Source organism: Diprion similis, chromosome 6 (genome assembly GCF_021155765.1).
Source record: "Diprion similis isolate iyDipSimi1 chromosome 6, iyDipSimi1.1, whole genome shotgun sequence".
NCBI classification, from domain to species: domain Eukaryota; kingdom Metazoa; phylum Arthropoda; class Insecta; order Hymenoptera; family Diprionidae; genus Diprion; species Diprion similis.
This window is the reverse complement of record NC_060110.1, coordinates 12,622,162-12,648,687: the sequence shown is the minus strand read 5'-3', so window position 1 is coordinate 12,648,687 and position 26,526 is coordinate 12,622,162. Positions and strand designations below refer to the sequence as shown.

Here is a 26,526-nt window from a genome sequence, read left to right as displayed (position 1 = left end):
GGAGAAGAGTTTGGTACTTAATTCGCTTTCGCAATTTTCAGGTTTTCAGCGCACAGAAAGATTGAGGCTCCTTGATTATCTACACCCAGTCGACCACTTATATCAGGTTAAGAAAAGAACAAGTCGCTCCTTGATTCCGTTCCGATTAATCCACAACAATGGTACTTTATTATGACTCAATAAATAATTGTGTATACCTATAAACATAAAGGATCTAACATCACATAACCTCGTTGAGGCTTACTTATACATACAACAGACTAGATTTAATAACTTATTATTATACACATTTGGGAGTCGAGAATAGTAGCCTTCTCGATTTTGTAGGCTTATTAAATAAGATATGAGGCTAAAGGGAAACTTTATCTCTGCTGAGCTACGGCTTCACTAACGATGAGTGGCTGCTATTGCAGTTGGTGGTGGACAGACACATTCACCGTCAAGATGATTGCCCAGCCAATCAAGATAATTCGTCAACTTTGTAAAGATCCCGGGGAACTGCGGCCTGGCGCATCCTCTTCCCCACGAAACGATACCTTCGTGTAAAAAAATGAATTTATGTTAGAATGTAGACACGACGTTTCACCAGCTTCAAATTCCATACCGTATCGCGATACAAACCTACAACTTCCAAGTTACCATGTGCACCAGTTACGTGAAGGGGCCCGCCACTGTCACCCTGAAAATCACGTGAATTAGAAACCCTTCGCACATCCGATTTGAGCGAAATGTTAGTGATTTTGAAAAACCGGTTGAAAAATTATAGGCGTTTCGTATAAATTGTAGAGAAAAAGGATTCGAAAATATGTACTTTGAAATCGGAGCGAAGTCTCAAATGAATTTGATTTGAGCTACATGAATATCGATAGAAGCGATAGTACTTAACGTTCGTGTAAAATACTCCAAAGTTATGTTAAGATTACGTCTCGTCCAGCCAGTGACCTCTAGTAGCTTTATGTCAATTTATTTTATAAACTTTACTTCTTGTGGAAGTAACAAGTGACGTATTTACACACGTTCAAAGATTTCAAGATATCTCACTACGCAGGAAAATAAAATGGACACTTAAGGTTTCATGAGAATAAAATCATAAAATGAATTGGACGTGCAATTTTACGGTGCAGTAATTCACTGGAAACTATCCTACTGCTTAAAATTCAATGAACCACGTATATGTTGGTTTTTATCCTGCACTCTGCACGAAGATGTAGGACTCGATACTGGATCTCGCATCATTTATTTTGCCCCAACACGATTTCGACGTGGGAATTTCCTGCAGAGGTTCTTAAAACTCAACCAAGCTGAAGAAGAACTGAAAAATTAATACCTACCTTACAAGCGTCACGCTGCCCCTTGAGATACCCAGCGCAGAACATGTTCTCGGTCAGTTGCTTCTTGGCATAACCGGCCGTTCGACATTCTTCATCGGACAGAATTGGAAGGTCAACCTTCCGGAGGAAGTCGCTGAGAGCTTCATCCTCGCCGACACGCCCCCATCCGGCCGCTACCGCCATGGTTCCGGTGTAGTCACTAGCCCCTAATAACCCAAATTCATACCAATTATCCGGCTGGTCTGACCAAATTATCTGCTAATATTTTATCGGTGCCTGAAAGTTTGGCAGATTCTGATTGATGGGTAAGAGATGGGTCTAGAAATATTTGCTCTGATTCCTGGCAGTGACATATAAACTGAGTTTCTCTGCGATTAATACAATGGTCCGTGATCATTTCTGACAACAGAAGCTTGTCTCTTTTGTTAAGATTATTTCGGGGATAATATACAACTATTATTTTTAATTATGCAAATGATGGAACTTTCGTTACTTACGTTTTTCTGGAAGGCAAGCGGGACGAATTGCGCCGTCAAATTCCACAGAGACGTCCATTTCTATGACAGCGATGTCGTTGTTGTAAGAGTAAGGGTCAAAGTGTTCGTGTAAACGAGCAGATTTGATTCTACGACGAACCACCGTGTTTTCGTGGGAGACTCGGTTGTGATTCCCCAGAACGATTTGGACTTCTCTCGTGTTTATTCTGTAATTTGAATTCAATGACTGAATTGGAAATATAAAGGTGGGTTTGCTTCTACTGCAACTTGCTCTTTTATTCACGTACGTATACCAATAAGTGCAGTATCGAAAACAAGTTTGACTCAAGCATAAATTACGACTCTTTCAAGGTAATCTAAACTAATTAACGGACTACATTGAATTTTCCGTGGAAATGTTATTGAAAATTTCGTCTCATAAAATATTCACGTTGTATGGAAATAAGCACGAAGAGCATCACGTGACTTTGAATATGCTACTGAAGTATTCACGTCAGTATATTCCTTTCAAAAAAGCCTCCGGCAACGTATCGATTCGCAGGAGGTGTTGCTCGTGCGACGAATGATGCAAGATTGCCAAAATGTTTCAAATCCTAACAGGACAACGAGCCAATGCGATTATAACGACTCACTTTCAGAATTAAGGAATTCAGAACTAACTCGATCAAAAGGTCAGTAGGTGGGAGTAATGCTGAATATTCGGGTTATTAGACCAGATGAATAGTTTGATTAGTATCATCTGTCTCGCACAGTATTATGTCAGTGTCTTTCACTTGCAATTGAGCAACGGATTTTATGTTGTAACCGCTGACTGCAGTGTCGCGTCACAAATACTGTACCGTAGTGCGGACTGGCTATAGTAGTGCGATAAAGCCCTCCTCGCCATGCAGTCAGCGGTGCATACCAGGCTCGAGTGCACTATTATTCTAATCATTTCAAACAAGTTGACTGAGCACGGAGTGCAACACCTGTCACGATTGATCAATCACAACTCGAAAGTTTCACGAAAATTTTACTATTGGCATTGTGGCCGTCTTGAAAATTACATCGCACAACATACACCTCCTTGACCACGTCCAAAGATCATACTTTGATCTTTCCATTTAATAAACAGCTCAATTGACGTACCCATCGAAACAGTGGGCTGCGGTGAGAATGTGTTTTTTGGTGATGAGGCTGCCTGCGCAGTAGAATCTTCCGCGCAAACTGAAGCCAGCAATCCACGGAAACTCGTGGACTTCAGTTATATTGCCACCGACGATCCGCATCTTCCGATTGCTGATGCCACAAACTGAAGCAAAAAATGATCCCCAGGTAAGTTTCAGGTGTAGTCAAGTTCTTTCCAACTTTGACACGGACTGTACCGTTCTGTGAGCCACTCGATAAAAATTTATAAACAGTTAGGTTGTTTACAGTGCATCACCCAAAATATCTGCATGGCGAACTTTTTTCACTTTAGTAACTCTTGCAGTTTTATGCCCAATCACTCGAATAAATAATTTGAGTTGCACCATCGTTGCGTTCACTTTCTTTTCAAAAACAAATTAAACGCGCCACACGTGCGAGATATTAACAAGGTGTAAACAGCTAGCTGTAAGCAGTTACCACATGTAGTACAGATGTTTGGTCGATCCTTTGACACAGTGACGGAATGAGGACTGTAATCGACGAAAGATTCCTCGGATATTGACGAGCTTCCTGTCCCGCCGATATCGAAATATGATCGCAGAGTCGAGGCGAATGGGTTTCGGAAGCTGTTTTGCGATGTCTGTAACAGGTCGAGTAATATATTAGGCGCATCCCGAGACGACCAGGTTACGACTGGACGTGAAAGACGCTGGAGACAACTGGTCAAATACTCACCACACGTGGTAGCGCGTAAACGTCACCAACCATCCACACGATAATGGAATGCAGGATGATGTATTTGGTATCCATGGTTGGCACTGATTGTCAATTTGTCCCAGTATGTCGAGCATGGATGTAAGGTTTGCGAGCGTTTTGCGGTTTTATAGTAAATTATCACTATTAAAAGGTCGTGGTGGGGCGTCGTCACCTTGGGCAGTGCGTTTGCATTGGCAGATGTTGTGTCGACGGCTTGTAAATCACCTCCATGCTCCATGCTGCGAGGTATACGTTGTGTTTATTTCGCAATCGACGATCACTTCGGACAACCAATGTCACGCGATTCTGTTTAGTCTCAGCATCACACCGGCAGGACTTTGGGCTGCGGTTCTTACACCCAAGCGGCGCTAGCCTGCCTTCATATTCAAGAATCAACGTACATTCAGGGTAGAAAAGGAATAGCTGTGATGTCCAGTGGTCACTGTTGAACGTTGATGATAGTTGGCGGGTCCAGAACCTCCCTTCCATCTTTCCAGCCTGTTTTCACTCCCACCAGCCCAGCCCAGGACCCGCCACCGCTCGTTACTACAAGCCGAAACCATAACCATATCTTGAAGATCAAAGTGCTTCGATTGAGTTGCCTCTAGAAGTAACGCCAGTTAAGTAGAACGAAAATTAATTTTGGTACGGGTGAAAATTCTTTTAGTGCATACTGCAGTTTACATCATTGCAATCGAACGCATTATTTAATCATTTCAGCCTTCAGCTTAGCCTACCTAATACTGCATAATAACTCGAGGTCGCTAACGGTGAACATGTGAGTAAAATCTGCACGTTCAATTTATTCTTTGGCAGCATTGATTGTTATAACCAACTTGAAGTCCCGTCCGTATGCATGCCTGATTATTGGAATCGAGAAATATGTACTAACTACCGCGCTTGCAGAGACTAATACTTACAGAAATTAAGTACAAAATACGAGAGGATACAGAAAATTTTTTCGGAAAACAAAATTACAGAAACAAAAATGCAGGATCACTCTAAGAAAAAATTTCGCTTATTGTATGGTAGATCCTTACATCTTAGCCCTGGAAGTGGTGTATGTATTGCTTTGAGCCTTGTTCCAAATTCTGCAATCGATAAGTGCTTCGGGCTTATTTGCTTTAGAGCGGAATTTGTGGCTTTAGAATATATTACTTTGTAACGATGGAATGTGATGAAATCAGGTTACTAGTACAGGGCCTACCCTCTGTAGAACAAAATTTATTGAGCTATTTATAAAGTGAGCTTAAAGGGCTTGATGCTGGTTCTATTACAGTTCCGCAAACAAAATTCAGATTCCCTACGAAACCTCCACGAATAGGGTAAACAATGACTATTGCATATGTTTGTGTATCTGCGCCATGGCAATGACACACCTTCTCTGACTTTTATAAAAAGTTTTAAGCACAGAGATAAACGTAGGCAGACATGTGTTCCACTTTAATTTCGATGGTGCAATTCCAAGATTTATTCAAGTATCATACAGATAGCCTTGGTTTCAATGGTTACCCTGTAATCCAGTTTTTTTCCAATAATTTTATGGAGTAGTTAGAATTTGAATCATTTTCAGAAAATTCAAATTGTTGAATATTTGAACAATTTATTGCTCAGCGACGTCAGTCTCAGTGCAGATTTATGTTGCTTGGAATCTTTCACCCAGCTTCACTGAAACGAAGTATGCGAAAAGTGATCACGCTAAAAATTAGTTTCATCAAAAACTCAGCCGTTGTTCAAGCTTTCGATAACATCTAAGAGAATGACTTCAGAACTTCTCGACTGCATTTAATCCGACGCAGAACATTGAACCGTTTGATCAGATGGATTAAACCCAACAGCTTCGCTTGTATTCTGGTATCATTCACTGAGTTGAAAATAAAATGTGATCAAATTCAAAAATCGAATGCTTTCTTCAAATATTTGTATTCAGTTTTCGATTTTTTTTATGCAACGCTACAGAACAGTAACGTTTACAAAACAGTAAACGTTCTATACATAGCATTTTTTTTTTCCTTCAAACCGACGCGCAGAAGCTGTAATGTGGGAGAAGTATTTAGAAATCGAGCTTGTATAAATTTGCCAAGTGCAGTAATGTTTTGATATTGGGTTGATGAAATCACCAAGAATTTAGCGTGAATCTGACTTTCATAATGAAAATATCATACATACATTAACTGCGCAAGACCAAAATCGGAAATTTACAAGGTTTGATTTCGGCTTATAGTTTCACCCCATACTCATCAATAATTGTGAGATATCGATGTGAAATTCCTCACGTCAGTAATCCGATCGCAGCTTTCTCTTTTGAATTGAAAACAATTTGTAAAAAAGTATCGTACCACAATATTGTACGACAAACCGCTAAACAGTTGACGTAACTTGAGGAATAACAAAGTTGAAATGGGAATTACGCAAGTCGACAGACCGACTCCGTCTGTAAATAGTGAATTGAAGTGCAGTATGAGTTGAAGACTGGTTATTATCTTGAGTCATCTTTTCTAAGAATCTACAGACCAAGTTTTTTCAAGGTTCTTCGCATACTTCGATTGACTTTGTACACTGTCGGGTGTCTCTTCGCCCATGTGGCTTCGCGCATCATCTTCAACTGCGCTATTCTCTGAAAAGCCAATATGCGAGTCCTCGCTGCGCCAAATAAATACGTCTTTCACCGGGCGATACTCACATGCTTCTGCGAATATCGTAAATTTTTTGCATTATGCATTATCGAACCATCGGCCACGTACTCGTTCTAACTAAGGCAAGGTTCCTGATAAAACAAACAGCATCATCGAGCAACGAGAGAGAACCCAACGCGAGGTGATGCGATGCGTATCAGAGTGTGCAGCGTGCGACGCACCCGCATGAGGGCAGCTTGGCACAGATACCTTGACCCACTGTCTCGGGTGGAGTGTGTTCCTAGATCACAGGGCCTCGTTTACACGGTGATTAACTACGCCTAAACAAAGCGGGTCCAAACAAGATGCGTGTGGGATGTCAAGACGTCAGATAAGCTGCTTCGCAGCTGGTAACTTCCATGCACTGGATTGTGGTGCTGGTATTTTATCACAACACTCGAGAAATAGAACGTTTACAAACCGGTCCGCTTGCCGTTTTACACTCATGCTTATCGTCGGTGCGATTCTGCGATCGATAGTGATTTTACGATTCAAAGTGAATTAGAATCGTCTTGTGAGCTCCGAGTTTCAAGTCTATTTCATTTGAGTTACAAGCAACGCAGCGTTATTCGATCTTCTGTTACTATCGCGCTCTGAAGTATGTATGATTTTACTTGTACTCCATTTTTGAATAAGCATTATACTCTTTTCGTACCTGACGCATGAATGTCATCAAGAAATTGATGTAGATGTTATTCAAATGTCTTCTATTGTAGAATACCTATTTCAAAATCAGGAAATTATAGACAGTTTGTTTATGTGTGAGCTGACGGTTGATTTCAACAAAATGTACTCAGACGTCATCAGATCACTGAGCATTGACAATCTCTGTCAATTTATTTGAGTTAAAATTGTAAATTTGTCAGTCTATACTTATATTACTTATATTACGGGTTTCCACTTTCTTCAACCGAGTTGACATCTACGAATTTATTGCTGAATTTCAAGATGTTCATGACCCTGCAGGATTACTGTCTTATCTGCAATAAGCTTGACTGTGCACGTACCTATATTGTGATCATAATTCTAATGGTAACAATAATGTTACTATTACGAATGAGCACATATCTAAGATCTTGCAGTGAAATAAACTAATTTGGAAATTTCCAACTCCCACCGCCAACACGTGGTAGCAAATGACTGAAGCCGATCAATTGATATTACATATCTATAATCAAATGCAAATTTTTAGGACGCAAATTATACAGGTTTTTTCGTATGTATGTGTATGAAGTTATATTTATCATTGTCCTAGATTTTCGATTAACCGACAGTTAATTTCGCGGAACTCTGTGTTATGATATATACCAAAGAGTCGGTCATATTTAATTGCTGGATTTTTATATTTTAATTGCGCTCAATTTCGAAACGATGATGAATAATAATCTGGGGAATTTGAGGACTTTTCGTTTTCTAATTCAGTGATTCAATTTTCGAAATTTCTGATGTTTTTTTCGTCACATTTACTAACCGTGAAGCTTTCTCAGCTGTTTCTCAGTATTATCCTCCGGTGTTCGTGCCTGTAAATAAATCCAAAGCACAAGTACATTCAACTTTATAAATGCAAAGTACAGAAATAAATAAATGAAAATAGCTGTGCAGTGAACTTATTTCGAAATTATATAAGACCGATTAACGTTCACATTACGAATTTCGGACGGCAGCTTTGTGGATAAGTTAGTTCGCTGCAGGCATGCCGTTTAGTTGCTAAACCGGACAAGCTTTCTCTGGTTAGGATCTTGGCAGTAACAGGGTCAGCGATTTTTTCTGCATTACTTCGCATCAATGGCGACTTCAGCTTCAGTACAACTCCGAATGTATCTCTTAACAGCAGCACGTCGATAAACGAAACTTTGTCCGATAATTCTTCCGGTAGAGATTTCGCGAGAGTGTTTACGCTGAATTAACATATTGGCCGAGCACGAATTTTCACCGGTCATTCCCGCCAGTCGAGTATTTCGTATAAATAAAGATGTAGCACGGAAATAAAGCCTGTGTGAAAGTGCCCGCGGCCTCAGTAGCGAGTGAGCAATAGAATTAAATTGATTTCAACGTCTTGTCGTCTAGTGTCTTACGAGTAGCCATGGTGAGGAGTTCAACCATCATCCGTAACGCAGGGATCTTATTATGTCTGATTGCCGTGACCCTAGCCGCCAATATTCTTGCGGACAACCAGGTATCTCAATGAATATTCAATTACTGCTTCTCTGCTTTTGCTTTTACCGTCTTAATACTCCTCTGTCACCACTATCGGTAACAAAGTGTATCGATACTGCATTTTGTAACTCCGTAATAACATGTCGATGTCGAATTAACCGGGTCTTCAAATCGAAGGCTGTTACCCGGTCGACTGCAGGACAATCAATTTCTGGAACAATCGGCTCCGTTCATGCTTGTTTCCTTGACCTATTACCAGCTTTCTGATTCATTGATTTCCATAAATTTTAGGATATCCGTTAGGGTCGGGAAATTGTACAATTGACAATTGGGTAGATTCAATCAGGTGCCGTTTAGCCCAGTTTTTATGCGACTCGTTTGTGGTGGAGCATTGTAATATTAACCTCCAAAAATCAGATACGTCCCAATTCAAGAGGCGTTATATTTAGATTTATTTATTTTACTTTTAGTACTGCTCGTAAATTATCACTCGTTCACTCAGGTGACTGAAATTCCAAAGTGGTCGAATCTTGTCCTGAAGGACTTAATCCTAGGCATGGAGAGAACAGGAAGAAGAAACTTAATGCTGTGCAAGAATTTGAAAATTAACATACTTATCAGTCGTTAGCGTAGTAGATAATTTAGTTTTTGAGACAAATTTTTACGATTCTCATAAACTAAAAAGATGCAAGATTCTGTTAGGCAGAAGTTTGTGAAAGTTTTTTATTCATTCAAAAATGTAAGGCGATCCCTCATTCAAGGTTTACGTAAGATGGGAATTCAATGTTGAACGTACGTATAGGATAATTATCCGAATCACAAATGCATCAACGGCATTGCATTCTCGTTTCACCCCCGGGCATCGAGTAATTACATGAACTTTCGCCTCGATTGCTGTGGAACAAATCAAATTACCGGAAGGTAAAAGAAAGAATAATATCCGGAAGGATTGTTAAACGAGCTTGCGATATCCACGCGGTTGGTTTCAGCTCTTTCAAATTGCATTTGGGTCATTCACTGCAATTACGAAAGAAACCATGAAAATTGTGTCGAGGAGGCGTAATAGCTCTGAAAACTCGTTTATCCGATCTCAATTATGATCCACCTGTTGCTGTGTGTTGTCCGTAGGGCACGATCTCGAGCATCGTTTTGTCTTTGTTAATGTCTCATATGTATTTACGGAATGAACCGCTACTTGTTCGGAGCATGGGCGAGACTTCCTTAACATAAATTCAAGTCAAGTCATCCGGCTTTCATTTTGTCGCGGTGTTAGGTTGTGCCCAACAAGATAAGCAGCATTTGTGAAAACAACTGGACGCATGGATACGTCGTTGAACGAATGTTTCAGGTTGCCTATTATGTACTGCCTACTTAATACAGTAACATCGCTCTAATACACATGTCACGACGTACACATCACGGTGAAAGAGGCTATAGCTTCGTAAGATTGTTATGCGGCACTCGTGTTCATCGTCCCATCTGTAATTCCAACGCCTCTCTCCTTTCTCACTGTCTGTTCTACTTGTCAGCGTTGTTAGTACCGTGTGTTTCATGCTGATGATTTAGTTTCATAATGAAAGGAGGCAAAGGTTCTTCCATCTATGGTGAACTTCTATGTAAAAATACGGAAATCTATCAAGTCTTCAAAGGCTCCGTTCAATGTTCGGATTTCAGTAGTAAATTTTATAAAGTTGATCACGTAGATGGTGTGTCCATCTTACCCTAAAAGTGTTATCGCGAACATAACCCTCACCGACGTGTATTGAGGATCGTTAATTTGCATGGGATTTCAATCAACAGTCCCATCCTCTGGTCACGGAAGGTTTGAAGCTGGTGAATTCAACTGATGCTAATCCGAACAACCAGCAAACTGACAAGGGAATCTGGGAATGGGTTACTTCGATTTTCAACAAACCCAGTCAAAGTCCAATCCCAAGTGCTCCCCCAGTCGTTGAGCCAGTTACACCACCGGAAAATTGTCCAGCTTGCAGTGAGTACGACAAAATTTTCGATTCAATCCATTGACGGTGTTCTCCAGTGGTCTACACGTGATTGCCTATTGTCTGATTCGTCAACAGCTGAAAAATGAAGTTTGAACTGCATGTAAAATATATTCGGGTATGATACAAATTTTCGCCTTGTGTCAGAAGCAAACTGCATGTGTCAGTTTGTCGATAACGTTAGATACTCGGTCACCTTACCGTTGACTGAATTAAAGAACCACGGGTTGGTGCCCTCCATTCCCTCGGTCTAACCTCCATAATTGACTTTGATTCAACAGAGTGCGGATTGACGAATCAACATAACAGGATCGTCGGTGGAATGGAAACACAGGAGAACCAGTATCCGTGGATGGTGGCGCTTTTTTACGACGGAAGATTTTATTGCGCGGCATCATGCATCAACTCTCACTACCTCTTAACCGCAGCTCACTGTGTCCAAGGGTAAGGGGATCCCATCTATACTCACTGCTCCACGTACCTAATATGACCCCATCGGCGAACCTCTAATTCTTATTGATGCCCATCTAGAGGACGTTGATACCGCGACGATAGGCAAGGACGCTCCGTTGCAGGAGCGGCTCCCCATAATTACGGAATCTCACCAATCCTGTTTAATTCCAGATTCGATATAGCTCGATTGAGTGCGCAGATTCTCGTACACGATATAAAGTCTTCCCTATCTCAGGGTAAAATCAAACAGTACAAAGTGAAACAGATAATCAAGCATACCGGTTACTCCCCCTTCAACTACAACAACGATATTGCTTTACTGAAATTAGACGGCACCATCACCTTTGACGACTCTGTGAGACCAGTTTGCTTACCGGAGTTGCGTGAGTTTTCCAAGCTATCTTTTATTTCACAAATTAAACTCACAATATAAGACAGAAACTTAACGAACTCGTTGTTATGGTAGACTACGGTAATCGATTTCATGAATGGAGGATGGAGGCGTAATTGAAGAAGACCTCCGAACGTCGTTAGTCTAATTTGCACATGTCGTTATGCGGTGTGAAGGTGTAATTTGATAATTTTGCAACAGACAAGACGTTTAGCGGAGAAAAGGGGATCGTTACCGGATGGGGGGCGACGGCGGAATCCGGACCGCTAGCCCATAAGCTTCAGGAGTTGATGGTGCCGATCCTGAGCAACATTGAGTGCAGGGCCTCTAAGTACCCTTCGCGGCGAATAACAGACAACATGTTGTGCGCCGGATACCCAGAAGGAGGCAAAGACTCATGCCAGGTAATTTTGGGAGCTGCGAATGATGGCTTGCTTTCGCTTTTCCCCCAATTTGTCCTGCATTCTGCCTGTGATAAATAACACGGAATTATTTCCGAGGTCATTTAAGTCATTTCAATTATCATTAACGACAAAGGGCACAGTGAATATGGCAGTTTTAGATTCAGACGTGACCTAGATTTTTACGAATCTTTGCCTACCATCTACGTTCAAAACGAAATTACTACAAGAAAAAAAAATTGTTTTAGCTGCCGAAATGTTTTTGTGACAATTCTGAAAGTTCAGTCCAATGTAAATGATGATTTTTTTTTTACCTCGATACTAACTATTAGTTCATTTCGAAACTAGGAATGTTAAAGAAAAAAATCTGCCATCTTGCCTAAAACCATTCTCGTCGTCGTTACTTGACTTCTCTATGGAAAGTGTTCACATTATTCGAGACTTTATTGAAGCTGAGATATTTCATTGCTGGTGAAGGTGGTTAAGGTTAAGGTCTGTATATTAATATCGCTTAATTTTTTTTAAAAAGGGTGACAGTGGAGGTCCTCTCCACGTGGCCGTCGATTCGGTTCACAGCGTCGTCGGTAAGTTTGACAATTCCATTGGACATCACCATAAACCCTCGTATTTACAAGTGTTTACGAGTGTGGTATTTCTACTCATCACGTATGTTTCTACCCGTAATATTTTAGGAATTGTCTCCTGGGGCGAGGGATGTGCCCAGAAAAATTTCCCTGGAGTTTATACGAGGGTAAATCGTTACGTAACTTGGATACGACGCAACACTCTGGATGCTTGCTACTGCAAGTCACCACGTATGTAGTCCACGCAAATTTGCCGGTGCTGCTAATATTGGCTCTTCAACTCAGTTTCAGTATTATTCGAGATGCCTGTAGGATTTGCTCATGTTAACAGCACACAAAATCGATGGAAATGCAACGCAACTCTCATTCGATACCTCATAACATTGAGTTTAATTTTAAACGTTGAGAGAATCAAAGGAAAAGCGCTACAGCCGTTATACCTACTGTGCACTTGAAAATCGCGAAAAGTATATCCTTTTCAAGACTTCATTGGTTCGTTCGTTACTCTTGCTTGTTTTTTTTTCATTTCGGTTATTCTATAGTTTTTTTGACTTTCGATGCTCTTGGGTTTTATTGACTGAGTTATAACTGGGAGACCGAAATATATTTAAAATCAGCGGAAGTGCAATTTGCGCGTGTCTGCATACGTACTCTGATATGATTCTGGAAGAATTGGATCGTATGGAGGAAAAATTTGAATTTTATAACCGAATATACAGGCCAAAGACGGGAGCGGAAATGAAAATATTTAAAAAGGTGAACTTTTGTATTAGGAAAACTATCTTTGGCTGTGAATACTTGTTAATATTCCATGCCACGTGTATTTCTGTCGAAATTGTAGCAGTCTGAAAAAAGAAAAGTGCTATATCATTTACCACTGTTATAAGTCCAGCACCTATGATTATATTTTGCCTCTTTAACTGAATTGTGAAATGGTGGTTATCGTCGTTGGCGAAAATTCATGTAGACTCAGCGTTTCCCAAGTTCAGTTGTTTCACAACTAAAGAACTATTTTTTAAGTGAAAACATGTTAATCTAGTCAATTAAGCTTTGCACAACATGTTATTCGAATCGAATGTAATTATCTTTATTTAAACAAATATAAACTATTTATTGTGGTACCTATCGATCTATTTCACGTAAATTAAATTTCATGTATTACTCCTAATCGTTACATTGTCTTATATTCTTCCTCGTAATTGGTCCGAAAACAATTTACATATTCGATTATCAAGTCATGCACTCGAATCGATATTATTACTTCTTGTCGACTGATTCATTCAACGTAAACATCATGTGGATAATCGAAAATCTTGCTGCGTTGAAATAAAGTCATTATTTAAAATATGTACAATAAGTTACAATCAATTTTTCATTCATATTTTGATATAGAGAATGTGTTGAAGACGTTTTACAACGGAACCGTATCATTTCGTTTTTCCGTGCAATTAATCCTCAAGGAAAATCTGAGGATAGAAACAAAGTGTCCAGTCTGTAAGTTGAAAAAAATGTTAGGTTTCCAAATTACGCAACACCTTAAAGGTGATAACTGCAAATGGATGGAGGACCACGCCGTGTTCTCTCATACACTAGTGACTAGAACGCCACCAGGATTGTGCAAATCTTCGTCGTTCGAATCCGACGTCGCTTCATTCTCGTACAACCAGAAAGTCTCCATGTCACCCTTGCCCTGAGAAAGAGATGCGAAGAAAATACTGACTGCAATGCTTTCTCATTTTGTTACACGGTGAAATCACAACTCACTTTGACCCATACGCTGCCTCGCGATTCTGTCCTGTAACGACCTGGTGGCAAAAGCTGCTTGGTGTCGGGTGAAATTTGCACTTTTCCCGGCTGCAAGCAGACAGTTTTTGATAAAAACTTTCAACTTGGGTATACTGCGAAAAAAAGCTGCCAGTTCGCGAGGGATTCAGACAAGAAAAACGTTATAACCCGTTGGCTTGGGTTCTGCAGTTTTCCTATAACGTCGTTCAAACTTTTTTCATCAGAGTTTTGCCTCGATCGCTGCAATTCACGGTGAGTCAAAACTTCTACAAGATGCAATGATAGTAACTGTAATACACCGAGATTCCCTAATTCTCAGGAGATATGTTATCGTGGGAACAGCGAGAATACGTAAGGCGAAGTAGAGACTAGAGATGTTGGTATTGATACAAAGTTAACGAGTAACCTCACATGGAGCCTATAATTTAAAAGTGGTTAAAATTTCTCAACTCACCTGACTAGTCGTCTGCATTCTTGACGCCGTGTTGACCGTGTCCCCGAAAAAGCAATACCGCGGTACTTTGATCCCTACGACTCCACCGACGGCTGGACCCGAGTGAATACCTGCAGACCCGACGAGATAATCGGATGACTGATCAAAGTCCACATCGCGGGGTGCACGTAACAGTTCAAGGATTTACTGACCTATTCGAATCTGAATGTCGAGACCGGATGGAAGCTTCAGGGAACGAACGTGGGTTATAAGTTGGAGCGAGACATCTGCGACATGTCTGGCATGGTGTTCCGTTTTGTCCGGAGCCCCACTCGCTGCCATGTAAACGCGACCGACGGTTTCTACCTGTTGCCAATTTATAATTTGGGATAGCATGGGTTCGCTTATCATGAATTTCGACGCTGAACGGTCAAGATGTGACTTGGTCGATGGAAAATTTGAATTTCCAAAAATTTCGCCCTTCATAAGTTGGCACTAAAAAAATTTTCGTTTTTTTTTGGATAAAGTTACAATTTTACCTTGTATACGTTGAATTTGTCCATCAACGAGTCGAAGCAGGAGAAAACTGCGTTCATGGAAGAAACGATATCCATAGCTCCTTCAATGGTGGAATAATCGAAGTCGCAGAGTTCGCAGAATAAAACGGTTATCGAATCAAAAGTCTGCAATAACATAAGTCACTCATAGAATTATCAATCGAACGATGATTGGTGACAGCGATAACGATTGACGGTTATACCTCGCAGGTGCTGAGTGGAGTTTCACCAGCTCTTAGGCGATCGGCAACTGTTTGAGGTATCATGGAATAGAGCAGTTCGTCACTTTTATTTTTCCAACGATCCAGGAGCGTGTAACTGTTCTCCAATTCCTCAGATCTCTGCTCCGCTCTTTCGAACATCATTTCTAATCTGAAGGCAATCGATGTTAGCTGCAATGACTCGGCTCAAAAAAGGGGGAAAGAGTTAAAAATCTAAGTCCATTTTGGTTTTGACAATTATCGTTTACCTGCCGCAGTGTTGCCACCCAGCCAAAACCATTTCTCTACTCATTCCGTGAGGATTTAGGTCATTGAGGAATAATCCCATGTTAGGTAGTTCGTCCAAGCTGTTGATCCTGCACAGATAACGAATCGAACTTGGCTCGTGAATCATAATTTCAATGGCTTTAAAAATCGTTGAAAAACAAACAAATCATTACAGCGGACTACAGAGGAAAATGATGGCCTTGATTTCTTCAATGTATCGCATTTGTCCCTTGAGAAGTATGCTGCGTGCTCCCTGACTGCCTCTTCGATCCAAACCACTGCTGGTGCTCGGTGTTTCACTCGGCGTGGTCGAGACGGGTCCCTTGAATTGGTTCTCAGCCGATCGAATCAGTTCCAACTCGAACAAAACCCATCGGAGATTAATCACCTGAATAAAAACAATCTCGTTGATTCCTCGATGTTTGCTCAATCGTACGAACATTGCGTTGATCGTGCTGCGACGGGACTCCCAAGGCAAAATACTCATCGTGGTGAAAAGACTCGGGAAGCAGATTCGAAAAATCGTCGAGTATCGGGTAATTGTTCACAGAGGTCTAGTTCAACGAGAAATAACGTTGAGACTCACGTTTGCCCAACTGAAAGCGATGCCCTTTGGCCTCCTCATCTTGAAGAGTTCCGTAACTGGCTTATTGAGCGCACTGCTATGGCCACCCCAAGCCTGTAGAAGCTTTTCCCCGGCACCCATTATGCACATGTCTTTGTTCAGCAGAACTCCGAAAGGAAACAGACGGAGAAGTACCGTGCAAGGAACTGGTGGGAGCTGCCGGGTCATTGGTACTTTCTTTTTCTGTCTAGATGCTATCTGCAGTGTGAATTAAAATTCTTGTTCTTCGTATCGAGTTAATTACACTTTCAATTAGTTCGTTGTCAGAAATTTATGTCTGAGATTAAAAGCTTATTGCTATACAAGCGTTACCGATAATTAAGTTTATGTACATATAATGTCGGCACGCGCATGACTTGAATTAAGCAAGCTTAAATCTCTTATCATTGAAGTTACTGCTTTACTTTTTAACGGGGAAAAATGTATTAAATTGATTTTTCAATCGTTATGTACGGGAAAAATTTTGAACACGTGTTGCGTGAGTAAACCACCGGGTCCCACGTAAAATTGATTGAATTGATCACATTATAGAATATCGATTTAAATGTATATAAGGTGCGTAAATGTTTACGCCGTGTCGATGTTTTTTCTCTTCATCCTACCGCGCGTAAACGATTTGCAAGAGTGATTCTCCGCATTGGTTTTCAACGCCCTAGACATGACAGATATTTCCGCGCCTGTACGCAGCAGCTCGTGAAAAAGCGATTTAGTTTTTCATCTCACCGCCTGCGATACCGTGAACCTTCAACGGGCGGGTAGTAAAAGTTTTCCCGCTGTAATTTGACAGGCATTGAATTTACCGGTGGAAAGACAGACAGGAGAAACGAGATTGTGGGTACTGCTTTCTAATTGTGAGCTTTGGAAGTTCGCGGTTTGGTTCGTCCCAAATTTTCAATGGGTGATTAATTCCGAACTTCAAAGAGACTAAGCACCATACTGTAATGATGGGGTTTGGAAACTTACGTATTCTCGATTGTCGAAGTCGATGCGAAATTTGACGAGGACATTGCGAGATCCTGGTACCGTAGTCGAGGTCTCGAGCACCTTTATGTCGAGCTTCATTTTATAGATGTCTTCTGCTATCTGAAACAACTGACCTGCCGGGATCCAACTGTTGATTCATTACGTCAGAATCGGAAATCGGGGTGAAACTGAGGTACAGAGGATGACACTTGGCGAACGTTAAAGCTGCCCGACAAAAGGTAATCCAAAAAAACATCGGGAAAGTAACCTTACCCATGAAATAGTGGGTGAATCCTTGTCTGGTACTTCTGTAAACGAGAACAACACCTTCGGGATCTTCCTGTGTGATGTACATAGAGGGGCTCTTCATCTTTGGGTAGGTAAATCGCATCTGCATGTGTATATTATCCACACTCTGTAGGAAGTCGCAAAAGTATCTACCTGTCGCCTTTATCGTGCAGTCGTACCTGCAGCGAATCAAAGAAAAAAACATTCTGAATAAAAGAGAAAACAGTTTCATCGGATGAAATTTTTGCAAAGACGACGAGGGAGCACTCTGAATAAAACCACGGGTAAATATTTTTAAACGAAATGTTTCATCACACGCACATGACACATGAAGCACTTCGCTGCTTTGTATTCATTCAAGCGAAATCTGTCGGAGGCGTGAGAAAGACGTCAATCTAGTTTTGACTAAATTTGACAGAGAATACAATCCTCTGTACACATCAAGTTTAATTCCCAATTTGTAATCTCTAGTAATAGCAAGTGAAAATCTGTTTGTTCACAACGAAATCTAGCAATTTCACATAACGTATAGTTTCTTTAAAAATTATAAATTCAAGGTGCTAAAAATGTGTAGAAATGTTGATTTGTTACGCGATTTTGAGTTACAGGGTCGTCCTGACTTTTCTTCCTTTTTCTGAAGGTTGGTACAAAAATGAATGCCGTAAGTAGTGTAAGGGATGTGAGCAATATGTCACATGAATCTTACGCTTGCCGTACCAGTTAGGAACCCTCCGTTGATTGGCACCCCTGAGACCCGAGACGTGACTAACTTACGTAATACTCTTCTTTCAAAATAATTCGTTAGTTCCTTCGTTGGTTATTATTTATCCCCCCTTCGCGTTACTTGAGGAAATAAACATGACTACCAAAATGATTTTTTCTCGAACCAACTCTACAGTTTTGTTTTTCCATTTCTACAAATCGGTACATGTATACCTCCATCTATTTTAAAAGAATGGAGTAAGATTCGTTTCATGAATGCCAGTTGAAAATTGAACCCCAAGAATAGTAAAGACTTAAGATGAAAATTTGAATCCTGATATTCATCTGTTCTGGGACTTATCGATTCACATTTTTTCCATCTGTGGTCTATGACGACTGTGACGCAGGAGTTTAAAACTAAATTAAGCCCGTCACTGTTTTAATTAGTTTGCTGGTGTAATTAAGCATTGGTATCGACACGGGGGACTAGTCAATTGAACATCGAGTAATTGGATATCCTCTCGAGTAATTACATATCAATTAATTGCTATCGATCCAAACACCACACCACGCACTTGTAGCCTATTCAACATAATCATAGGCTCCCGAACTACGATCAATCTAAGGTTATCATTGATCTGCTAGATAACAGTGGCAGCCGTAATAATGATTCATCATCGTCAATAATTCAGGTATTTTTTCAAGAGCATCGGTCGCACTTCGGATAATTCGAATGACTTCCCATTCATTCTTGCTGAATCAGGCGAACAATGTAATGATGATGAATTGTGTTTATCCAAGCCAGGACAAGAGCGATAATAATTTCAATAATAAAACAGTATGTACAATGTACATGTAGCATTTGTTGCTATTCGTCAATTTGAATAGGAAATCGTCACCAAAATCGGAAATGAGATGAGAGATTAATAAATAGATTACGTCTTGAAGAATTTTTTCAGTGTGGGCACGGACAGAATCTCCAATTGACATCCGCGTTCTCGTAAAGAATTGACCCCCAGAAGCTGAGCTTTATTTCCACCGAATCACGAAATTTCCAATACTCTATATGTCGGAATAGCAATAACACGCTCAATCGGACGTCCACATTGTATTACGTCAATTTGAAGTCGAGCATTTTCAAGATTGGGTGAAACTCAGGTCGTATGCCATTTTATCAAAGACTATGCTACACTTGACTTTGTACTAGCCCGAAATCGAAATAGAAGCGTTTGCCTGATTGCCTCGCTTAACGTTTTCTAAAAAAGGTATCCCCGTTCGATGAACTTTTTGATTTGTTTTTCATACATCAAGTGACTTTTCAAGCGAAGAAGGACGTTCAGAAAAGGTATTTAGAATTTTCTGATGCTTAATAATTGTGCAATCACTCACCCCAGATTGCTGAAAAATCTGACGAAACATCTGCCGAAGAAGTTCATCACACTGTCGATGGACTGTCCAGTATATGCAGCCAAAGTTGCTGCCAGATCCGTCATCACCGTATCAGGATACACCTGGCGAGTATTGAAAACGGAGTGTTTGACGCCGGCCCCTTCAAGGATTTCGTTCCACACATCTTCGCCGTATTCCAACTGGAAAACGAATTTGAGCTTGAGCTTATATGATTATATGTAAGAATCGTTTCAGTAAAATTAATGGTTTACTGCAGTAACATAACCATAGTTTCTTGGTTAGCTCTAACAATAAGCCTTGCTATTAATAAGTGATGGAGTTTTCATATAGTCAGTGAGACTCTTGAATCCCAGGAGTCTTGTTTCGTTTCAGCTAGTCTTGGTGCACCGCAAAAAAAAAAGAATTTACGGTGAATTGAATTGGCTCGAGTCTTGAGAAAATTTGTTCTTACAACCTCGCAATGTAAGGAACGTATAAGACGTGTTTTAATTCGGCGAAGTGGTTTCAGCTGGTAACAAGATTTTTTTACTTTGCAGCTAAATCGTATACAGGTAAAAAGAAGGAAATGATTTGAATAAGTACAGAATTTATAAGGCAAATATCTGGACTCGTATAACTGAATGAGAAAAAAATTCAGATATTTAGCTATCCGGTGAAATCAAAAGGGGCAGCAGAGACAATGCGCAAATGTCGTCTTTGAAAATTTAGCGATTATATATGCAAAATCGCCAAATTAACCTTGTGAGTCGCGTCCTAATCGATGAATTCTGTATTGGGTTGTATAAAATATGAGTTGTAATAATGCTGCGTGATCATTTGGACTCAGTTTCGAAAATCCTTGGTCCTCTTTCAGTATAATTAACGGATGAATTCACTTCCGCCCTGTTGAATCACTTAATTGCATGAAATGGATAGACGAAGTCATATCGACACCATATTATAATTACAGCGCAAAATTGTTAAACAAGTGAAATTCATTAATATCTGTCGACCGTATAAATTGCGCCTCTTATAATAATCATCAAAGCTCGCACTTTTGATACTAAACTAATTACTGGCTGCACCAGTAATGGACACATCGTGGCTAAACGTTTCGCAAACAATAGATAACTAGCCGTGGTCACGAAACTATACCATCGTAAAAATAATTGATACGTTAATAACGGAGGAAAACGCGGAGTACACTTGTTACGACAACGGCAAACCGGCACGCAAATTTTCTATTCTCGTTCTTTACCTGGGACCACTCATTCTGCAAAATTACGAAATTGTTCACCAATTAGGCATGATAGCCGTAAGAAATCCCACGCATTAAACAAAGATCGAGTTAAATAATTTATCCCATTTTTCACATCGCAACAAAGATTTACTGTACTACGCGAAATTTATATTGACTGTAGAATCATACAGTGCAAAATTACGAAAGACATACTGGCCGGATGGAAATGCGTATTCGTGGCATTGAAATACGCCTCATTCTTGTCGGATGAATTTTAGCATCAGAACTACTAAACCAGTCAAAACGACTGATTTTACAATTGATTTCAAAATTCCTACTTAATGCTAAATTTTTTTCTGCAACGACGTAATGACCTTTAAATCGATAAATGAAGGAATAATGTAATCAATTTTATTTATTTTTTATTAGATTGGTTTCACAATTTCATTTTAAAATTCCTACTTTGTGTTACATTTTACCTCGGTAATATGAATGTTAAATAAAAAAATCATTATATTTTATCACGCAAGTTTCTTACAGTTTATACGCGCTTATTTTGGTTGCAAAATTTCCATGTAATATTCTTCCAAAAACGATGTACGATGCTTCGTAGAATTTTTTCCGAGCTTATGCATGCTACTATTCATACTGGATAAAATTTTCTAGAGCAGTCGTTAGATTCTGTGAATTCACCTTCACGGCCATTACAATTAACGTAGAAAAACACTGTACACGCTATCAGAAACACCGTGATTATGGATTTCTCAACGTTGAGGAAAAATATACTGTCAGCTATTTACACGGAGGTGCGTACTTAGTAGTAACTCAGTCACGTGGGTAAATATTTTCGTTATACATTATTAATATTATTTGTTAATCATTTGTATCGAACTGGACGTGACTATAACATCGTCGTTTGAAATATTATTGATTATACGTCAGGTCGTTTATGTGGTTGGTTCCGAACGAAGGGTGGAAAGGTAACGCTCTTAGAAACTCTGTAAGGCAGCTGCGAACTTCAGCGGGTTCTGATCTTACAGATTGAAAAGTCTGCGGCTTTATCATTAAAGATCTTTATATTTTACTTCACGGCTTGTTAAGAAATATGCTTCGATATAACTCCCCCCCCCCCCCCCCCCCAACGTGTATCAATAACCCATGCAGGTTATTCGTCAATTACATAAAAATAGACATTTTGCCACTTTTTTTTCCACCTGAAACCGTCATTTACATTGTTATCGCATTTTATTATTTGCCTACGGCGTCGAATGAGTTGAATTTCGCGAAATGTACTCCGCACGTTGGCTGCGCAAAAACATGTAAGAAAATAGAAGGTACATACTTTCCATCTCGGATCCGTCAGCTATTCGCGAATATTCAACCGAAGGGGGTAAATCTTTCCGAAATCTTCCAATAGCTTGTAGTTTTACGAGAATGTAAGATTTGATTATTATCCTTAGTGACGGTAAAGTTTCAAAGAATAATAAAGATTTACGACCTTCTCATATAGCCTCCATAATTTCGCTCATTCGGAAGCGGAAAACAAGTCTGCAAGACTGCCAAATTCGAAAGTATAATATTGTAAGAAAAAGGATATCCCGAGGATGTTCTTGGCAATTTTTCCCAGTATGAGATTTAAAAAAATGTGAATAAAAATTCAGACCTGTTTGTATTCAAACTTTTGTATTAACGCCTCACCGTTAAAGTTATTCGGAATTCAGTATAGCATACCTGGTACACAGGTGTTCAATGCAAGCTTTACGAGGTGGGAATACATTAGAGAATACCAACTATTCTCAGGTTCGTAGACAAAGATATGGAGGAAAAGACCATCCTCACACTTGATTCGAAAATTTCACCATACCTGATCGATCACATTGAAGTAGGTACACGTACTCATGTTTACGGAGGACGCACCCTAGTTCTAAGGCGGATTGGTCAAATGGAAAAGGGAGTCGTGCCGCTTCTAACGATAAAAAAAGTGGTACCTACACTCAGGTGCCTTTGGCTTGAAATTTTTCCGGCTTCCAATAGTGTCAGAAGTTCAGCGATGGCGAAAAACAACCGTATTGTCTGCCTGTTACGTGGGTTCAATTTGATTCATTCGAGGGTTAAAGCCTCGGGGTTGAGGTCGACACTTTCTTTGCCTCACGTACATCCAGGCCGTGAAGAAGAGTGTCGCCGTATAGTTTTGTGCCTGTGTTAGCCAGCATTTGTTTGACTAATCAAATGAATGTATACACCAATATGAAGACCGAAGTGTGCCTTTGGACTTATAGAAATGAATAATTATTCACACGTGATTGGAATTTGGTTCTATTTATAAACCTTGTGGACGTCAGCGTATCTATAATTGAGTAAGTATAACCAGGATACGCGTCGCTACAAAAGGAAGTATTTAATGTGTACGACCATCCGCATTCAGTGGCGGATTTTTAATGCGCCTGGCGAGCCATTTTGATTCGCTTGAACGTGACGATTGTTCGAAATTGCCCACTGATCATCGTAATGTCTGCGTCTACGATGTGTAATATGAGTTGAGAAATGAAAAATTAATTGGCACACCGCGTGACACTATTATTATCAAGGTACTATTATCGTGGCGTGGAAAAACACAGAGGCACTATTCTGCGGTACTTTCAGTTTTTCATCCCGATTGTGTGACGACCTGTATGCAGTTCATCAGGTGGAAATTTAGGTTTTCTCTTTTTGGAATTCTCGCGAAATTCGTCCATTAGTGGACAAATTTAATACCTTTAAATGAATTGGTCTGGCTACAAATGGTACAAAAGTGTCTACTCAGCTTCGATCATCGTAAAATTAGGTTTTCAAAAGCGGAATGTTGCGAAATATCGTTTGATATTTACTTTAGAGTGTGGTTGTATAATTAAATAAATAATTGAATGCATTTTTTGTGGCCAAATGCAATTAAAACGAATTACATGTCTGGTTAAAAATATCGTTGCAGCTACAACTGACTATTTTACCCTAGTTAACATCATTGAAATTAGGTAGGTTGAAGGTTCTAATCTACTTTCCTCTGACAAGCGAGGAATGAAAAGACTCGTTCATACCGATTATTTTCCGACTGAAACAATTCTGGGGTAAGGCACATGACTCTGAAATTGGATTCAACATTTATGTGACACTCTTAAAATGGTTGTAACTGTTCAAACTGCTCGTGAAATTAAACTAAAATACTCAAATATTATTTTGCAAGCAAAAATCCACACAGACAATACTAAAGTCTACAAATTTCGATGTAAGTTCTTTACGAAATACACCTTTTCAAGCGCGTTGCTGCATTGAATGATCACGGGAAATTTAATATTTCCTTCCCTTTTAGTTAAGACGCTGTTGCGATTTTATTACGGATAAATTTCGAAGCATTTAGGCGACAGAAACCGTAACAGGTGCGCATGAGGAAAGTCGTAAATTTGTAAATTAATGATTCAATAAAACGAATAATGTACTGGCAATAGGGACATGTGGTATAAATTACTCACTGAAATGTATTTGACGTTGGAATATATCCTGGGGATAGCTACTTTAGCTATTGTCACGTTTTTTACTTCTGCTTATAGTGTGATTTATTTCAGGAACGCCTGATGCAACGCCTCGCACCGAGTCTTTTTCCTCGCCCCTTGTGATTTTGTTTTTCACCCTCTCTCGAACTCAACGAGACGTCGCAGCCCTTGCTAAGTAGAAATACGACTGTAGTTGGAGAAGCAATAACTCAGAATATCAAGTCTCATTAAAGCGTCCGGAAAGTCAATAGAACGAGAAATAGCGCTTCTTTTTCAATTCGCAATTTGCGTAAGTAACTCAAACTGCGATTCTACGTGTATTAGCAGATCGACGTAATTAAACTCAAAGTAGTACAATAACTTAAAATTTATCTCTTCACCAGCGTGATCTAATCGATGGAACTGTTTTTACACACGGATAATGCAATACGTTACATTAATAACGTTCCTGTTCGCTGATGAGTTGCAGTTAACAGTTGGCACTCGATAAAATTTTAATACCACCAGATTCAACGTGGAGGCATCGCTATATTGGGTTACGCGTAAAATTCTGCGTCCGCATATTTGAATGCAGAATCCCAAAAGCAAATGAGAAAAAAAAAACATGCAAGACTTTGATGTCGTTTAATGCCAAACGAATTAATTGTGGTACCTTGTATTTTGACATTCGGTTGCTGAGCGCGCTTAAAATATAATGGACAGAAACACGGGGCTCAGATATTCCGGAATATATGTATCGGGTCGAAACGAATTCAACGAAACGTATCATCAGGTATTTAGTTGCGCTCATTTTGTGTCGATGTACAGTTTTCAAAAGTCTGTGCCCTTGATATACTCGTGCTTGTGTGAGTTCATGTATCAGGTACGATAGCACACAGCAGCAACTGTTGCTGCTCAACTTCCACGCCTAGATAATCAAAGTTCGATACTTTAAAACTGAAATTGTTGAAAACTATTATGCGTCTTTCTGTGAACACGCATAATCTAACAAAGAGAAGAATACTATGAAGCTACGTAAATGTTACGTTGAATGCTCACGTATTCAAGCCAACATTACTGCAGCGCGAGTCATCAATCTTATCACGGAAGAAATGGTTTTAGTGTTACTTTGTCTCTCACAAGCACTTTAAATTTAGTCGACTGTGTTTTTTCAATCCTAATTAGGCCGAGACTGTTGCACGTCTGTGTGGAAAAAAATGTATCTTTGGTATTGTCATGAATGAATGCTTGTCACGATTTGAAGAAGTGCCCAAAGCAAATTTGAATAATTTTTCGAGTAATCGTTTAAAGTCAACCGACGAGTTAACCGTCTTGCTGATTCTAAAGCAGATCGGCATTGTCGATAGGATTAAAAATTAATTATCATTGTTCTCTTCTCATGCAACACGAGGCACGCTCGAGTCTGGTGAAGCACCACGCGCTAAGATGTTCGTAATCGAGCATACGGGAGAGCAAACTAATTGCCAAGAGCTCGTTCATCCTCGGTACAAAGCGACGATTTAAACATCGCGACAATAAATCATGAGTGGTTAACGTGGCACGCGAGTGCGTCCGAGTACCGACTGACGAGAAGAAATACACAAACACACTCAGTCTCCGAGAGAGTAAATGACCATAATACGATCTGTATGGGAGGCTGTGCTCTGTGTACAAGTGTCGGTGTATCAGTTGCGATACGAACCTGAACGAAGTGTTGAACGCTCTCCAAAAGCATTCCGTACATGTTTGGTCGCCTGCGAAGCTTCGCTATCAAAGCAGGAATATTACAAGATGACACGATCCTTTGGAAGAACGTCACGACCAAAGTGCAACGATCGACTGGCGATCACCCGGAGCACAACGATGCTCTCATCGGGTTGACGTGAAGGATGCGGACATCGCCGGCACGCGTAACATCGCAAGAAAATTGTTCGAGACTTTGCGAGTAGTCTTGGTCAATGGACTGGCAACTGGTACCGGTACCGGTTCAGAGCTGTCGATTCGGACTGCCGAGGAGAGTGAGGTTCACGCGGCTCGGCGTCACGCGGAAGTTTGCTCTCTCGCCAAGGGTGATCCTTGCGCCCGGAGGGGGAGCGAACATCCACTCTAGATCCCGCCGCCTCCCTCGACCCCGGGATCCGGGAGTCTGCGCGCGGACATCGTCACCGATCCGTCAG

The 26,526-nt window shown here is 40.3% G+C and overlaps 2 protein-coding genes across 4 annotated transcripts; one reads left to right on the top strand and one right to left on the bottom strand.

Moving 5' to 3' along the window:
* Positions 1–139: 139 nt before the first annotated feature.
* LOC124407361 (soluble guanylate cyclase 89Da-like) lies at positions 140–26,370 on the bottom strand. Its single transcript, XM_046883434.1, is given in 19 exon segments — positions 140–536; positions 622–679; positions 1,332–1,537; positions 1,829–2,034; positions 2,957–3,119; positions 3,434–3,526; positions 8,966–9,019; positions 14,134–14,227; positions 14,613–14,722; positions 14,804–14,957; positions 15,131–15,274; positions 15,352–15,520; positions 15,618–15,725; positions 15,810–16,024; positions 16,223–16,459; positions 17,225–17,358; positions 17,498–17,691; positions 19,604–19,803; positions 26,052–26,370. Coding segments are annotated over 19 exon segments (2,730 nt in total). The 5' UTR covers positions 26,094–26,370; the 3' UTR covers positions 140–387.
* On the top strand, positions 3,048–12,902 carry LOC124407358 (trypsin-1-like). 3 transcript variants are annotated; one of them, XM_046883431.1, is made up of 7 exons: positions 3,048–3,142; positions 10,345–10,534; positions 10,826–10,988; positions 11,169–11,380; positions 11,590–11,792; positions 12,319–12,373; positions 12,482–12,902. In XM_046883431.1, exons 1-7 carry the CDS (start codon positions 3,110–3,112, stop codon positions 12,610–12,612), a joined length of 987 nt encoding a protein of 328 aa, XP_046739387.1. In that variant the 5' UTR covers positions 3,048–3,109; the 3' UTR covers positions 12,613–12,902. The 3 variants fall into 3 exon arrangements, with proteins under 3 accessions (XP_046739387.1, XP_046739386.1, XP_046739385.1); XM_046883430.1 differs by lacking the exon at positions 3,048–3,142 and adding an exon at positions 8,204–8,563; XM_046883429.1 differs by lacking the exon at positions 3,048–3,142 and adding an exon at positions 8,204–8,563 and having other exon boundaries at positions 10,330–10,534.
* Positions 26,371–26,526: the final 156 nt, after the last annotated feature.

Coding starts and splice junctions, on each gene's coding strand:
- LOC124407358 (XM_046883429.1), top strand. CDS start 8,471: ATGGTGAGGAGTTCAACCATCATCCGTAACGCAGGGATCTTATTATGT. Junction 10,989..11,168: donor GCAGCTCACTGTGTCCAAGG/GTAAGGGGATCC, acceptor GTTTAATTCCAG/ATTCGATATAGCTCGATTGA. Junction 11,793..12,318: donor GAGGCAAAGACTCATGCCAG/GTAATTTTGGGA, acceptor TTTTTTAAAAAG/GGTGACAGTGGAGGTCCTCT.